Source organism: Mesoplodon mirus (genome assembly GCF_964341445.2).
Source record: "Mesoplodon mirus genome assembly, chromosome: 7".
NCBI lineage: Eukaryota > Metazoa > Chordata > Mammalia > Artiodactyla > Ziphiidae > Mesoplodon > Mesoplodon mirus.
In genome coordinates, this window is record NC_138983.1 from 4838677 (window position 1) to 4856379 (window position 17703).

The window sequence follows — 17703 nt, forward strand, 5'->3', positions numbered from 1 at the left end:
GCCACCCCACTGCTCTTCAAGGGCAGGGGTGGTGCCATGTTGCTAACTCATTTCAGCTCTTAGGTTAGAAAGGTTGGGGAAAACCAAGAAGAAAAAGTGATGTGTGTATTTCCAAGCAACAACTCTGTTAGCTGTGCTGAAAGCCAGCTTGCTGTTTTCCTCAGAGTATGTGTCAGTATTTTCCTTCCCATTAAGTGAAAGCTTTTCTCTTTTTTCCCCAAGTGTCAGGAAGTCATAGAGACTTCCCTGAGCAGCGCGAACCTCCTGGCCAGCGACGTGGATTTCTGTTCTTTTCTGTTCAGTGCTTTCGGCAAAGGGCTGATCAAGAAATGCAGAACCAGCCCGGACGCCTTCGTGCAGCTGTCCCTCCAGCTGGCTCATTACAAGGTGAGACCCCAAGCTGGGGTTTTCATCCTGAGGGCTTCTGGGGTCCCTAAATGCAGGTCCAAGGCCGTTTGCCCAGTGGGTAGGGAGGACCCATCATGGGAGCAGGTCGTGCCTGTCATGGTGCAGGGGGCTCCTCCCACAGACAGATGGGCAAGTGTCTAGCAGAAGCGCCTGGGGCAGCAGCAGTTTTCTGTATTACGTAGGAGTAGAGGGAGAATGTGGGGTTGATAGCCAAGTGAGATCTCATTGCTCCACAAAGTGGGAAATAAACCTTTAAGCTCCCAGTCCTAGGGTTTGATAAAGCAGAACTACTTAGGGCAAATGACTGGGTGTCTCTGACCTTTGACATCCTCTTTCATAAAAGGGGATATGCCAGGCCCTGGGAGGTGCTCTGGGATGGATGGGGTCCCTGTAGGATCAGAAGCTCATGGTGTTTCCACTGCCTCTCTGGGCCCCTGGGCACATTCTGGCTTGCACATGACAGCCCCATCAGAGACATAGCCCAGGCCCCAGGAGGACCTTAGTGGGATTTTTTTCTGTTGGAGGGAGCATTCCACCCTGAGAGGGAACCCCTGATTTCCAGGGCTGGCGGGAATCCTTGTGGCATTGGCTCAAGATATGCCCTGTTGTTTTGTTTGTTTGTTTTTAATGTTTTTTGTTTTCATTTTTGTTTTTTCTTTGGCCATGCCAAGCAGCATGCAGGATCTTAGTTCCCTGACCAGGGATCGAACCCGTTTTGGGTTTTTTTTTAAGATTTTTTTTTTTTGATGGGGACCTTTTTTTTTTTTTTTTTTCTTTTTTTTTTGGTACGCGGGCCTCTCACTGCTGTGGCCTTTCCCGTTGCGGAGCACAGGCTCTGGACGCGCAGGCTCAGCGGCCATGGCTCATGGGCCCAGCCGCTCCGCGGCATGTGGGATCTTCCCAGACTGGGGCACAAACCCGTGTCCCCTGCATCGGCAGGCGGACTCTCAACCACTGTGCCACCAGGGAAGCCCATGGGGACCATTTTTTAAGTCCTTATTGAATTTGTTACAATATACTGTTTTTGTTTTATGTATTGGTTTTTTGGCCGCGAGGCATGTGGGATCTTAGTTCCCTGACCAGGGGACGAACCTGTACACCCTGCATTGCAAGGCAAAGTCCTAACCACTGGACTGCCAGGGAAGTCCCAAGATATGCCCTGTTTTTAATGGAAAACTTTTGTTTTAAAACTTGAGTGCTGTGCACAGATGCAGTGAAGAATCCCTGGATACTGGTTCTGCCCTTGTGAGTTTTGCTTTGTGCCAGGCACTGGTCTCAGTGCTCTCACAGTCCCCTCACTAGGGAGGAGCTATTGTTCGCCCATTTTACAGGTGAGAAAACAGAGGTTCAGAGAGGTGAGGTGACCTGCCAAGGTGACACTGGAGTCGGGTGGATCCAGGGAGTGGCCTGTAGGTTCGATTCCTCTATAACTCAGGTCAGGAAGATAAACAGATGCAGAAGAGCACAAGAGGCAACATTAGTATCAGGTAAACGAAAACTGATGGGCCACAATTGTATCTAAAATTAACTGTAACACAGTTCTTAATAAAGATGGTCACGATCGAGTCCCTCCCATCAGGGAAACTTGCACAAGCCTCTTAGATAGCCTAATCCACCAGGGGGCAGACCGCAGAAGCAAGAAGAACTACAATCCTGCAGCCTGTGAAACAAAAACCACATTCACAGAAAGATAGACAAGATGAAAAGGCAGAGGGCTATGTACCAGATGAAGGAACAAGATAAAACCCCAGAAAAACAACTAAATGAAGTGGAGATAGGAAACCTTCCAGAAAAAGAATTCAGAATAATGATAGTGCAGATGATCCAGGACCTCAGAAAAAGCATGGAGGCAAAGATCGAGAAGATGCAAAAAATGTTTAACAAAGACCTAGAAGAATTAAAGAACAAACAAACAGATAAACAATACAATAACTGAAATGAAAAATACACTAGAAGGAATCAATAGCAGAATAACTGAGGCAGAAGAACGGATAAGTGACCTGGAAGACAGAATGGTGGAATTCACTGCTGCAGAACAGAATAAAGAAAAAAGAATGAAAAGACATGAAGACAGCCTAAGAGACCTCTGGAACAACATTAAACGCAACAACATTCACATCATAGGGGTCCCAGAAGGAAAAGAGAGAGAGAAAGGACCGGAGAAAATATTGGAAGAGATTATAGTCGAAAACTTCCCTAACGTGGGAAAGGAAATAGCCATCCAAGTCCAGGAAGTGCAGAGAGTCCCATACAGGATAAACCCAAGGAGAAACATGCCAAGACACATAGTAATCAAATTGGCAAAAATTAAAGACAAAGAAAAATTATTGAAAGCAGCAAGGGAAAAATGGCAAATAACATACAAGGGAACTCCCATAAGGTTAACAGCTGATTTCTCAGCAGAGACTCTACAAGTCAGAAGGGAGTGGCATGACATATTGAAAGTGATGAAAGGGAAGAACCTACAACCAAGATTACTCTGCCCAGCAAGGATCTCATTCAGATTCGATGAAGAAATCAAAAGCTTTACAGACAAGCAAAAGCTAAGAGAATTTAGCACCACCAAACCAGCTCTACAACAAATGCTAAAAGAACTTCTCTAAGTGGGAAACACAAGAGAAGAAAAGAATCTACAAAAACAAACCCAGAACAATTAAGAAAATGGTAATAGGAACATACATATCGATAATTACCTTAAACGTGATGAATGGATTAAATGCTCCAACCAAAAGACACAGGCTCGCTGAATGGATACAAAAACAGGACTCATATATATGCTGTCTACAAGAGACCCACTTCAGACCGAGGGACACATACGGACTGAGAGTGAGGGGATGGAAGAAGATATTCCATGAAAATGGAAATCAAAAGAAAGCTGGAGTAGCAATACTCATATCAGATAAAATAGACTTTAAAATAAAGAATGTTACAAGAGACAAGGAAGGACACTACATAATGATCAAGGGATCAATCCAAGAAGATATAACAGTTGTAAATATATATGCACCCAACATAGGAGCACCTCAATACATAAGGCAACTGCTAACAGCTCTAAAAGAGGAAATAGACAGTAACACAATAATAGTGGGGGTCTTTAACACCTCACTTACACCAATGAACAGATCATCCAAACAGAAAATTAATAAGGACACCAATGAGCAGATCATCCAAACAGAAAATTAATAAGGAAACACAAGCTTTTTTTTTTTTTTTTCTCTATGCCGGCCTCTCACTGTTGTGGCCTCTCCCGTTGCGGAGCACAGGCTCCGGACGCGCAGGCTCAGTGGCCGTGGCTCACAGGCCTAGCCGCTTTGTGGCATGTGGGATCTTCCCGGACCGGGGCATGAACCCATGTCCCCCCTGCATTGGCAGGCAGACTCTCAACCACTGCGCCACCAGGAAAGCCCCAAAACACAAGCTTTAAATGACACAATAGACCAGATAGATTTAATTGATATTTATAGGACATTCCATCCAAAAACATCAGATTACACTTTCTTCTCAAGTGCGCACAGAACATTCTCCAGGATAGATCACATCTTGTGCCACAAATGAAACCTCAGTAAATTTAAGAAAATTGAAATCATATCAGGCATCTTTTCTGACCACAACGCTATGAGATTAGAAATTACAGGGAAAAAAAGTTAAAAAAACCCACAAAACACATTGAGGCTAAACACTGCCATACTAAATAACTAAGAGATCACTGAAGAAATCAAGAGGAAATCAAAAAATACCTAGAGACAAATGACAATGAAAACACGATGATCCAAAACCTATGGGATGCAGTAAAAGCAGTTCTAAGAGGGAAGTTTATAGCTATACAAGCCTACCTCAAGAAACAAGAAAAATCCCAAATAAACAATCTAACGTTACACCTAAAGGAACTATAGAAAGAAGAACAAACAAAACCTAAAGTTAGCAGAAGGAAAGAAACCATAAAGATCAGAACAGAAATAAATGAAATAGAAACAAAGAAAACAATAGCAAAGATCAATAAACCTAAAAGCTGGTTCTTTGAGAAGATAAACAAAATTGATAAGCCATTAGCCAGACTCATCAAGAAAAAGAGGGAGAGGACTCAAATCATTGAAATTGGAAATGAAAAAGGAGAAGTTACAACAGACACCACAGAAATACAAAGCATCATAAGACACTACTACAAGCAACTGTATGCCAATAAAATGGACAACCTGGAAGAAATGGACAAATTCTTAGAAAGGTATAACCTTCCAAGACTGAACCAGGAAGAAATAGAAAATATGAATGGACCAATCAAAAGTAATGAAGTTGAAACTGTGATTAAAAATCTTCCAACAAACCATAATTCAAAAAGTCATGTACCACAATGTTTATTGAAGCTCTGTTTACAATAGCCAGGACATGGAAGCAACCTAAGTGTCCAACAAGAGATGAATGGATAAAGAAGATGTGGCACATATATACAATGGAATATTACTCAGCCATAAAAAGAAACGAAATTGAGTTATTTGTAGTGAGGTGGATGGACCTAGAGTCTGTCATACAGAGTGAAGTAAGTCAGAAAGAGAAAAACAAATACCGTATGTGAACACATATATATAGAATCTAAAAAAAAAAAAAAAGGTCATGAAGAACCTAGGGGCAAGATGGGAATAAAGGTACAGACCTACTAGAGAATGGACTTGAGGATATGGGGAGGGGGAAGGGTAAGCTGTGACAAAGTGAGAGAGAGGCATGGACATATATACACTACCAAACGTAAGGTAGATAGCTAGTGGGAAGCAGCCGCATAGCACAGGGAGATCAGCTTGGTGCTTTGTGACCACCTAGAGGGGTGGGATAGGGAGGATGGGAGGGAAGGAGATGCAAGAGCAAAGAGATATGGGAACATATGTATATGTATAACTGATTCACTTTGTTATAAAGCAGAAACTAACACACCATTGTAAAGCAATTATACTCCAATAAAGATGTTAAAAAAAAAATCTTCCAACAAACAAAAGTCCAGGACCAGATGGCTTCACAGGTGAATTCTATCAAACATTTAGAGAAGAGCTAACATCCATCCTTCTCAAACTCTTCCAAAAAATTGCAGAGGAAGGAACACTCCCAAACTCATTCTATGAGGCCACGATCACCCTGATACCAAAACCAGGCAAAGATACTACAAAAAAAGGAAATTACAGACCAATATCACTGATGAATATAGATGCAAAAATCCTCAACAAAACATTAAAAGGGTCATACACCATGATCAAGTGGTATTTATCCCAGGGATGCAAGGATTCTTCAATATATGCAAATCAATCAATGTGATACACCATATTAACAAATTGAAGGAGAAAAACCATATGATCATCTCAACAGATGCAGAAAAACTTTTGACAAAATTCAACACCCACTTACGATAAAAATCTCTCCAGAAAGTGGGCATAGAGGGAACCTACCTCAACGTAATAAAGGCTATATGTGACAAACCCACAGCAAACATCATTCTCATTGGTGAAAAACTGAAAGCATTCCTCTAAGATCAGGAACAAGACAAGTTTGCCCAATCTCACCACTATTATTCAACATAGTTTTGGAAGTCCTAGCCACGACAATCAGAGAAGAAAAAGAAATAAAAGGAATACAAATTGGAAAAGAAGAAGTAAAACTGTCACTGTTTGCAGATGACATGATACTATACATAGAGAATCCTAAAGATGCCACCAGAAAACTACTAGCTAATCAATGAATTTGGTAAAGTTGCAGGATACAAAATAAATGCACAGAAATCTCTTGTATTCCTATACACTAATGATGAAAAATCTGAAAGAGAAATTAAGGAAACACTCCCATTTACCATTGCAACAAAAAGAATAAAATATCTAGGAATAAACCTACTTAGGGAGACAAAAGACCTGTATGCAGAAAATTATAAGACACTGATGAAAGAAATTAAAGATGATACATACAAAGATGGAGAGATATACCATGTTCTTGGATTGGAAGAACGATTATTGTGAAAATGACTCTACTGCCCAAAGCAATCTACAGATTCAATGCAATCCCTATCAAATTACCGATGGCATTTTTTTACAGAACTAGAACAAAGAATCTTAAAATGTTTTGGAGACACAAAAGATCCTGAATAGCCAAAGTGGTCTTGAGGGAAAAAAATGGAGTTGGAGGAATCAGGCTCCCTGACTTCTGACTACACTACAAAGCTAATCAAGACGATATGGTACTGGCACGAAAACAGGAATATAGATCAATGGAACAGGATAGAAAGCCCAGAGATAAACCCACACACATATGGTCAACTAATCTATGACAAAGGAGGCAAAGATATACAATGGAGAAAAGACAGTCTCTTCAGTAAGTGGTGCTGGGAAAACTGGACAGCTACATGTAAAAGAATGAAATTAGAACACTCCCTAACACCATACACAAAAACAAACCCAAAATGGATTAGAGACCTAAATGTAAGACTGGATACTATAAAGCTCTTAGAGGAAAACATAGGAAGAACACTCTTTGACATAAATCACAGCAAGATCTTTTTGATCCACCTCCTAGAGTAACGGAAATAAAAACTAAAATAAACAAATGGGACCTAATGAAACCTAAAAGTTTTTGCACAGCAAAGGAAACTACAAACAAGACGAAAATACAACCCTCAGAATGGGAGAAAATATTTGCAAACAAATCAATGGACAAAGGATTAATCTCCAAAATATATAAACAGCTCATGCAGCTCAATATTAAAAAAATAAACAACCCAATCCAAAAATGGGCAGAAGACCTAAATAGACATTTCTCTAAAGAAGACATACAGGTGGCCAAGAAGCACATGAAAAGCTGCTCAACATCACTAATAGAGAAATGCAAATCAAAACTACAATGAGGTGTCACCTCACACCAGTTAGAATGGGTATCATCAGAAAATCTACAAACAGCAAATGCTGGAGAGGGTGTGGAGAAAAGGGAACCCTCTTGCACTGTTGGTGGGAATGTAAATTGATACAGCCACTATGGAGAACAGTACGGAGGTTCCTTAAAAAACTAAAAATAGAATTACCATATGATCCAGCAATCCTACTACTGGGCACATACCCAGAGAAAACCATAATTCAAAAAGATACATGCACCCCAGTGTTCATTGCAGCATGATTTACAATAGCCAGGTCATGGAAGCAACCTAAATGCCCATCCACAGATGAATGGATAAAGAAGATGTGGTACATACATACAATGGAATATTACTCAGCCAGAAAAAGGAACGAAATTGGGTCATTTGTAGGGGCCTGGGTGGATCTAGAGACTGTCACACAGAGTGAAGTAAGTCAGAAAGAGAAAAACAAATATCGTATATTAACGCATATATGTGGAACCTAGAAAAACGGTACAGATGAACCGGTTTGCGGGGCAGAAATAGAGACACAGATGTAGAGAACAAAGGTATGGACACCAAGCGGGGAAAGTGGCGGATGTGGTGGTGGTGTGATGGATTGGGAGATTGGGATTGACATATATATATACACTAATATGTATAAAATGGATAACTAACAAGAACCTGCTGTATAAAAAAATAAAATTAAAAAAAAAAAAAAAGATGGTCACGATCATGATGATGCTTTCTTTTCCCAAGTAACACATTCCCTGAAATGAATGCACCCAAAGCGGTTGGAGAGAAGCACAGTCATTGTAGGGGACTTGAGCTTTGTCTGGCAGATCAAGTGAATAAAAGATATAACGGGATTGAGGTCCTGGATCTTAGATTTAATTATCTTGATTTTTAAAAATTGATAAGCGAATGGCACGTAAGTCTGCAGCGTTAGGAACTGAGGAGGTGGTGACACTTCAGATACAGAGACGATTTTAGTAAGAGGATCCCAGGTTCCATAGCAACACATTTGAAAATCTCGATGAAATGAGGATTTTCTGCAGGAACACAAATGAGTAAAGTGGGCCCCAGACAAGGTAGACAGTCTGAGAAGGTCGGTGTGCGTGTATGACAGACAGGTAGTTGGAGAGCTGCCCGCCCGTCAGTGTGAACCGGCTGGCAGCAGCTTCGTGGCTTTGAAGAGTGGGCCGCTCCAGAGGCTTCAGGAAGGAAGGAAGCTGCCTGATGGCCTCCCAGGACTAGCCTCACTCTGGTCATGACAGTGACCTGCACGGAGCCTGCCCAGTGCCGGGCTGAGTGCTGGCAGCAGCCGGTTAACCCTCATAGCCACCCCGAGGAGGGTACTTTCTCATCTCCACTTTATACTTGAGGAAGTGGGGTATCCTGCCTGCAATCTATAGCTCGTTTATGGCAAAGCTGAGCTTGGATCCAAGCAAGCTAGTTCTAGAACTCATGTCCTCAGCCGCTGTGATACAGCTTTTCAGCTGACGGATGCACGAATAAAGCCATGGATCAATTTTGCTCACAAATGCAGGTGCAAAAAACCTAAGTAAAAGAACAAGTAGCATCTACCAGTACAGGGAAAATAGAATCCCAGCAATAGTTAATACCAGTGGCGGGAGGATGGGTTGGTATTAGGAAATCCGATAGCAGATGAAATCATATTACTAGGTCAGAGAAGAAACCAGTCATTGTGGCAGATGCTAACAAGGCATTCAAAATGTAGCATCCTGTCTCGACAACTCTTGGTATAGGGGCTGTTTCCTTAACACGGTAAATCCCATCATGTATCAGCCACCAGCGTATTCCTCAAAGGTAAAGTGTGGAGGCGACCCCATTAAAACAAGAAGGATGAGGAGGCCCCAGGAGGCTGTTCCCAGACAGCTTTCCATGAAGTACAGCGAGTGCAGCCGACAGGATCATGGGGCAGGGGGAATATTCGCACATCTGCTCAGAAGATGGAGCGGGCGGAAAAGCTTTTACGGTTAAGAAGCGTGTTTGGGAAGGAGGCCCGGTGCAGAATTATACAAAGATCAGCATCTTCCTCGTACAGCCACGACAGCCAAGCAGGAAGCGTAGTAGGAAAATGTGATGCAAACTGGAAACAAAAATCTGGGACCCCAGGTGTTTCTTTCTTTCTTTGTTCCTTCGTGCAGGCATGCGTGCCGTGCCACGCGGCTTGTGGGGTCTGAGTTCCCTGACCAGGGATTGAACCCGGGCCCTAGGCAGTGAAAGTGTGGAGTCCTAACCAGTGGACTGCCCAGGCGTCTGCTTATAAAGCAGACGGGACCTTTGGGTAGGAAGGCCCAGAGCTGTCGAGAAGGGATGGACTCTCGGAAAGGGAGAGAAGGCTGTGATTTGGGGTAGAAAGACTCGTCACCGTGGAGATGGATGTTCCCAGTTCACGAGTGCAGTGTGAACATAGTAAGAGGTCCGGAGATGATTGTAGGAAAGGAGCTTGACCGCTTTACCTTCAGGTTCATCTGGAGGGCTAACACTTATATGAGAATAACCAGTAATATTCTGAAAAGGAAAAGTGGTCAGGTGGACACGGGGCAGGCTGAGGTGGCGACTTGTTCTTTCAAAGCCAAAAATATAGAAATCAGAAGCTTATAGTAATTAATATGGTGTAGGTTTGGTCGCCAGAATAGTTCTGTGAAATCGTATAGCGATTCATTTAACATGGGTGGGAAGGAACGACTTGAGTCATCAGTGGAGTTGGAAAAACTGGCTAGATGGTTCCATTTCGGGAAAATAAACCACCCAATAGAAAAACACGGAGTCAGAGCAGAAATGCGTGGTTCACAAGAGAAGAAAAATACCAACAAACAGTCAGTGAATGTACACCAAGAGTTTAATCTTACCAGGAATCTAATAAGTGCAGCTTAAATAAGACTGAGTTTTTGTCTGTGCAGTTTGCAAAGAGCTTTTCTACATTCTCTGTTTGGAAGGGTGGCCTGAGAAAGGGGTGTTCGAACTCAGCAGTGGGGAATGGTCATCTGTGGGGCGCACACAGCCTGAAGAATCACTGGGAAGGCACACCCGTTTACCCAGCAAATTCTACTTTGAGAATTGTATTCAGTGAAAGGACAGGTTGACAAAGATGAGTTTAAGCTTGCCCTCTAAAAATTTGAAGCAATCTAAAAGGTTCTCAAAGTGAAATTTGTTAGACTGTGGCATTTTTGTACATAGAATATTATGTAATTATTAAGTGATGTCTATGGTGTATTCTGTGAAAAAACTTAGTCATAAAACAAGATGTTACTCATTGTTTACAAGTGATCTGCAAACTCTGGCCCACAGGCCACAGGGGCCCTTCAGCTAGTTCACATGGCCCTTGAGTGGAGAATGGTCTTACTTTCTTTGTTGTTATATTGGCTGCGTTGGGCCTTCCTTGCTATGCGCAGGCTTTATCTAGTTGCGGTGAGTGGGGACCACTCTTCCTTGTGGTGTGCGGGCTTCGCATTGCGGTGGCTCCTCTTGTTGCGGAGCACAGGCTCTAGGCACGCGGGCTTCAGTAGTTGTGGCTCGTGGGCTCAGTAGTTGTGGCTCACGGGCTCTAGGTGCGTGGGCTTCAGTAGTTATGGTGCACAGGCTTAGTTGCTCTGTGTCATGTGGGATCTTCCCAGACCAGGGCTCGAACCCGTGTCCCCTGCATTGGCAGGCGGATTCTTTTTTTTTTTTTTTTTTTTTTTGCGGTATGCGGGCCTCTCACTGTTGTGGCCTCTCCCGTTGCGGAGCACAGGCTCCGGATGCGCAGGCCCAGCGGCCATGGCTCACGGGCCCAGCCGCTCCGCGGCATTTGGGATCCTCCCAGACCGGGGCACGAACCCGTATCCCCTGCATCGGCAGGCGGACTCTCAACCACTGCGCCACCAGGGAGGCCCGGCAGGCGGATTCTTAACCACTGCGCCACCAGGGAAGTCCCTGGTCTTACAGTTTTAATAGTTGAAAAAAATTAAGACTGTTTTGTGATAGGTGAAAATCAAATGAAATGTCAGAGAGCAGAGATCAAGTTTATTGGCACGTGGTCATACCCACTTTTTGGCGTATTGTCCGCGGCTGTTTGTGAGCTATGGTGGCAGAGCTGAAAAGCTGCAGCAGAGACCACCTGGCCCACCAAGACGATGATATTTACCACGTGCATTTTACAGAAAACGCTTCCTGACTCTCACTTTATTCTATGCAAAGTCTGGAAAGGAGAGAGGGAAAACATTGGCAGGCAGTGCTCTGAAGATTGATCTTCATTTTCTTATATTTTTCTGTTTTAATTTTTTGCATAAGCACGTATTACAGTGACTCTTAAATCAAGTTACTCTTTCAAAGTTAAGGATTATTTGTGTTAATAACCTAAGGGCTCATATTTATTCTTTGCGTTGCAGCTAGAAACAACCAGAATGTCTTTCTTGTTCCCTCCACCCACACCAATTCTTCACATGGCACTCAGTCTGTTGAAAATGATCGATTGAAGTGATCTGTTAGTGTAAATCAGATTCATCTGTTCAAAGGTTCTTTCCTGCACACTTGGTTGAAGGCCAGCTCTGTCAGGGACAGGGCTCATTGTGGAGGCTGGTTGCAGCAGGTTAAGTGGGCTGCAGGCATAACCCAGCTTGGCTCTGTGAGGGGTCTGAGCACACTAGTATTCAGTGCATTGGCCACGAGGTTTTGAGATGGCCTTTTTTTTTGGCTGTACGCGGGCCTCTCACTGTTGTGGCCTCTCCCGTTGCGGAGCACAGGCTCCGGACGCGCAGGCTCAGCAGCCATGGCTCACGGGCCCAGCTGCTCCGCAGCATGCGGGATCCTCCCGGACTGGGGCACGAACCCGTGTCCCCTGCATCGGCAGGCGGACTCTCAACCACTGCGCCACCAGGGAAGCCCGAGATGGCCATTTTTTAAAATTGTGGATGTAATGCATGATTGCGCTGACCACTTATACAGTTGAAGTTTGACGTTGGAAAGCTGACCTCAAATAAATCATTGCGTCATCTATCCCAAGTTAACCTGTATTAAATGACTAAAATACCACATTTATACTTCTTCCTTGTCCCCTCCTTCCCTCCGTGCCCCAGTGTTTCATGATGAGCCCCTTGGAAAGCACCCCCATAGTAAGATCCCCTCCTGTAGGGAGTTCTCCCAAAGGCATATTTGGTAAGTGACCTGGGACCCCCTGCTGACCATAGGCCAGAATGAGGAGTTAGAACCTCTCGGACCCCATCCAAGGGAAATTTAATAACTGGTGTATTGAAGGACGAGTGGTGTGAGCTGGTGGGTTTTTGTGCTGGGCACTGGGGGCCACCAGAGGCTGGGATGGCACTCAGACCCCATGGCCGGCTGGCTTCATCCCTGTACATGCAGGATGGCAGGAACAGCCAATGTTAAGTCAACCCTACCAGCCTTAGGGGTGGGGGGAAGAGTCCTGCAAGGCTACTCACGGGTCTGGTTCGCACACCGGAGGTTCAGCCTTGCCCGCTCCTGAATTTACTTAACAGTATCGGCCTATTGCAGGGTGTCCCCTGTCATCCTGGGGCCACCAGGACCCAAATGCCCAGAGGGATGTCTTCTGGTCAGGAATCACCTGGGTCTACAAACTGCCACTCAGCACTTTTCCCGTCCATGTCGGGGAACCTGGTCGTCTTCGAGCAGGTGGTTTGCAGATGGTTTCCTCCCATGGCACGGGTGCTGGGCTGCCCCGAGTTCCCGTGGACCTGACCCAGCTCTCATGCATCACCTGCTGTGCCATCACATTACCTGCAGGGTTCCAGCCACAGGCGCCTTAGTCCTTCCCATCATCCCGTCTCCCCTCTGCTCCCTGACACCAGCGTTCCTGGACCCCATCAGGGCCTCCACCCTGCCCTTCCCTCTGCCCATCTTGCCTCCCTCTTTTCCTCTCTGGACTTGGATTCCACAGCCTGTCACCATCACCCCTACCTCGGCCCTGGGGCCCCAAGCACAGCAGACCCATCCCCAGCGCAGTCCAGGTGTCTGCCTGCTTTGGTCCTGCATAGCTGGAAAAAAACCCCAAATCGCTGGCTCATCTTCCTTAATTCATGAGCCCTGACTCTGATGGCCCCAGACCACCCACTCTCTGTGCCCTTAGAGTCTGCTTCACACCCCCTTTCTGACTCCAGTGCCGCCTCCCCATCCTCACTCTCAGTAGGTGAACTTATTTCACCGAGAAAATGCGAACGTTCTAAAGAGACCTCCCGTCTGCCTCCCACCGCCTCTGCCAGCTCCCACACAGCTGTTCTCTCCTGCTTTCTCTCCCTCCTGTCTACTGGGGGGCGGGGGGCTGTGTGCTGTAGGCGCCGGCCACCCACCCCCTTCCTGCTCCCTGGAGGAGGACATTCCCAACCGGTCCCCTCTCCTGAAGTTAAATAATTTCCTACTCCTGCATGCCGGTCTACTGGTCCTGTCCTGTATCCCTCCATAGCCACGTCTGCACTCGGGCAGGTGTGTGAAACTCAGGAAATCAGGTCATGGCACCAGTTGCATTTGGAAACAGAAACCTGGACACCCCCCCCCCTTTCCTTTGCAAAGCCAATGACGTTTCCACCTGCCTGCTGCATAAACCTGAGTAGAAATTTGACGATGACTAAAAACTGCAGCTGACGATGAAGTGTGCTTTACCCTGCTGACCTTAAGCGATGCCCTCTTATGCTTTAGTTTGTCAACATGCCCTGCCTTGTGTTAAAATATTTTTCCTTTCCCAGGACATGGGCAAATTTTCCCTCACCTACGAGGCCTCCATGACCCGGCTCTTCCGAGAGGGCAGGACGGAGACCGTGCGTTCCTGCACCACTGAGTCGTGCAACTTTGTGCTGGCCATGGTGGACCCCACGCAGACGGTAGGTGCTGCCCGGCCGGGAGCGGGACAGTGCTTTTCACAGAACAGCCCCTGAGGTTGACATTCAGCCTTCCCTGATTAAATCCCATGCGTACTTTCTCCAGCAGGTCTGTGTCCAGCATCTCCCTCCCTTCACCCCTCTCGAAGGGACAGAAAGTATTAAAAGGTGACTCTCGGGGACTTCCCAGGCGGTCCAGTGGTTAGGACTCCGCGCTTCCACTGCAGGGGGTGCGGGTTCAACCCATGGTCGGGGAGCTAAGATCCTGCATGCCTCGTGGTGTGGCAAAAAAAAAAAAAAGGTAACCGTTAGGAGACACAAGGGTTCACGTTTGCATCAATCTTCTGTCCTTCTGTAACGTCTATAAATCAGATTATACTTCCTGAGAGTCTTTAAATCAGAGTAGTACACAGCCAGTGAGTAAAGGAGTGGCAGGGAGATGCTGCAAGACGGTGCAAGTAGTTGGTGTCTGGGTGGGAAAACAGTGACTATCACAGGAGCCTTCTGTTCGGGGTTCCTGAAGCCTGCTGCCCATGCTGAAGCTTCTCGAGCAGGCTTGGGGCTCCAGGTTTTCTGTACGTTGCCTTTGACAATCCTAGCGGTGGCCGCTGAAGTATCATCAGTTTATTCTTGTAGATAAAGGAACAGAGACTTAGATGAATTCGGCAAACTGCTGGGCCGCACACCTAGTTAGGGGCTGAGGCCCATCCACGGCCAGTTCTGCCTGACCCGGAGTGCAGGTGCCTGCTGACCCCCGAGGAGACATGGCCCAGGGCTCTTGCTCTGCTCTGGAGGAACCTCCGTTCTGCAAAGGCTTTCGATTCTGTGGGAAGAGCTCAGTAGGTCTTGTGACGGATTGCTCTGATCTGTCATTAGCTACCTTCAGAATCATCATTAGCTGCCTTCAGAATCAGCCTTGAGGACCAGTTCTGGAGTGGGGGGGCCAAAACCCGGATGGGCCTCCATATCCCACGGAAGGGTGCTGTGTCACCTCGTTCTGTGATTGACTGAACAGGGCCCAAACGAAGCTGAAGCAGGCTTTTCGGGTCCAACCTGAAGGCCCCAGAAGCGCTGTTTTAGTAGAACTTCCAGACCACTTTGGAGGGTTATTTTTGACCTGCAGGAACATCGCAGCCCGCTGAGAGGGACAGACCGTCATTTCCACTTGATGAGACTTGGAGGCTGGAGCTTTCCTACCTGCTTGGTGGTCTCATTTGTATAAAAGGTGGAATGATGCCCAGTGGGCTGCACACAGGACCCCGAAACTGCGTCTCCAACAACTTGACCCCCTGCAGCCTCCACGCCACCCCGTTCGCAGCAAATCTGCAGAAGCGGCAGCCGGCCAGTGGGGTTTCTGGTCAGGTCGCCTTGGCAACTACCCAGAGACACCCCCCCCCGCACCCGCACCGCCACCAGTGACCTGATTTCTCAGCACCTTGTTGGACCGCTGGAGAGAAGGGCCATGAGCCTCATCCTGGAGCTTAGCCCATGATGCACGACTTGAAAGTCCCCGTCTTTTGTTATTTTAGGCTGAACAGAGGCTCAAGTTATTCAAGATTGCGTGCAAGAAGCATCAGCACCTGTGCCGCCTGGCGATGACCGGTGCCGGGATCGACCGCCATCTCTTCTGCCTCTATGTGGTGTCCAAATACCTCGCTGTTGACTCCCCTTTCCTGAAGGAGGTGAGTCACTTCTGGGGCAGCCCGCTCAGCTTTCTTGGCTAAACCAAAACTTAGTAGATCAGTAGTACAGCTTTGCCAATCGGAACTGGCCTCACAGGTGGGTCTTGGGGCTCAACTGTCCTCACCATGGAAAATTGGAGCCGCATTTCTTCAACCCCTGGAATGCCGTGGCTTGTACTAAAATAATTAGCAGGTGATGAGCTCTGAGTGTTTTTTTCTTTTCCTTCAGCCGTGCCACGCAGCATGCGAACTCTTAGTTCCCCGACCAGGGATCGAACCCATGCCCCCTGCAGTGGAAGTATGGAGTCTTAACCACTGGACCACCAGGGAAGTCCCAATAAAATTTAATTTTTTAATAATGGCTGTGTTTAACAAGCAGCTTGGAAAATTCCGGAAATTTGGCAGCCATCTCAGGGGAGCTGGTACCAGTCAGCTCCAGCACACCACTGCCCCCGTTCCGAATCTTACTCCACGTATCTGCCACCTTCCCTGCCTTAAGACCCCATCAGCCGGTGTTGGCCCCTCCAGTCCGGGTGTCCTCACCTGCTCCATCCCTCTCTACAGACCTGCCCTGAGCCGCCGGCGAGGCCTTCAGGGACATAGGCCTCTGGTGTCTGAAACAGTGCGAACACCAAAGAGGATGGAATTGGGAAGTGTTGTTGGAACATTTCCTTGTTTTACTCCACAGGTGCTATCTGAGCCTTGGAGATTATCCACCAGCCAGACCCCTCAGCAGCAGGTGGAACTGTTCAATTTGGAAAGGAATCCAGAGTACGTGTCAAGCGGAGGCGGCTTTGGACCGGTAAGCGGCCAAGCGTCTGCAGATATTGATGGCAGTCTCATAGTGAAAATGTCAGAAATTCCCTTTGCCCGTGGCCTCATTGCCCAGGATTCTATTGATGGATTCGCCGTGCCCCGTGGCATGCAGGATCTTAGTTCCCCGGCCAGGGATGGAACCCATGCCCCCTGCAGTGGAAGCGCGGGGTCTCAACCACTGGACCGCCAGGGAGGTTCCCCCACGGATCCATTTAAACCTGCTTTTCCATAGGTTGCTGACGACGGCTATGGGGTGTCGTACATTCTCGTGGGTGAGAAGCTCATCAGTTTCCACATTTCTTCCAAGTTCTCCTGCCCTGAGACAGTAAGTACAAAACAAAAGTTCTCTTTTCTAAAGTTGGGGTTTTTCACTGTTTTCTTTTGAGCACATCCTTGATTTGACAGAAAATTTCAATTCAGTTATGTACTCTTACTTGGTTGGGACATTTTCAAAACAAGGATTTTGAAAGTCTCTTAATAGTTTTAAAGGGATCGATCTTATTTGGTTGAAAGTGTGTATCTTTGCTGGTCAGAGTGGTTTTAAATCGTAATGTTGGAGTGCTTCTACAGCTTCCAGACTCTCTGTAACATTGGAGGGTGGACTAAGATTCGTGTGCACGTGCTAAGAAATACATATACACATTGAAGCAGGGGTCTGCAGTGTTCTCTGTGAGTGGAACCCATGACCACCTTCCTAGCATGGCACATTTAATCCTTATTTATATTCTCTCCTTTCCACATTGTACATAGCCTGACAGGCAATGCCAGGTTCACCTTTAACAGAGAAGATTGGAATTCACTTGCTTATTGTGTTTTTTTTTTTTTTTTTTTTTTTTTTTTTTTGCAGTACGCGGGCCTCTCACTGTTGTGGCCTCTCCCGTTGCGGAGCACAGGCTCCGGACGCACAGGCTTAGCGGCCATGGCTCACGGGCCCAGCCGCTCCGCGGCATATGGGATCCTCCCAGACCGGGGCACGAACCCGTATCCCCTGCATCGGCAGGCGGACTCTCAACCACTGCGCCACCAGGGAGGCCCGCTTATTGTGTTTTATGTAACACATTGACATTAGGGGAAGCCTTAGATT

The 17703-nt window shown here is 46.4% G+C and overlaps 1 protein-coding gene across 2 annotated transcripts in view; it reads left to right on the forward strand.

The window, feature by feature from the left end:
* Positions 1–17703, forward strand: part of CPT1A (carnitine palmitoyltransferase 1A) — a 65228-nt gene that overhangs the window by 43548 nt on the left and 3977 nt on the right. For both annotated transcript variants that reach the window (XM_082628250.1, XM_082628251.1), the window contains exons 14-18: positions 223–387; positions 13990–14124; positions 15651–15803; positions 16492–16605; positions 16852–16944. In XM_082628250.1, the coding sequence (XP_082484376.1) occupies positions 223–387; positions 13990–14124; positions 15651–15803; positions 16492–16605; positions 16852–16944 (660 nt within the window). The remainder of the gene's footprint in view (positions 1–222; positions 388–13989; positions 14125–15650; positions 15804–16491; positions 16606–16851; positions 16945–17703) is intronic.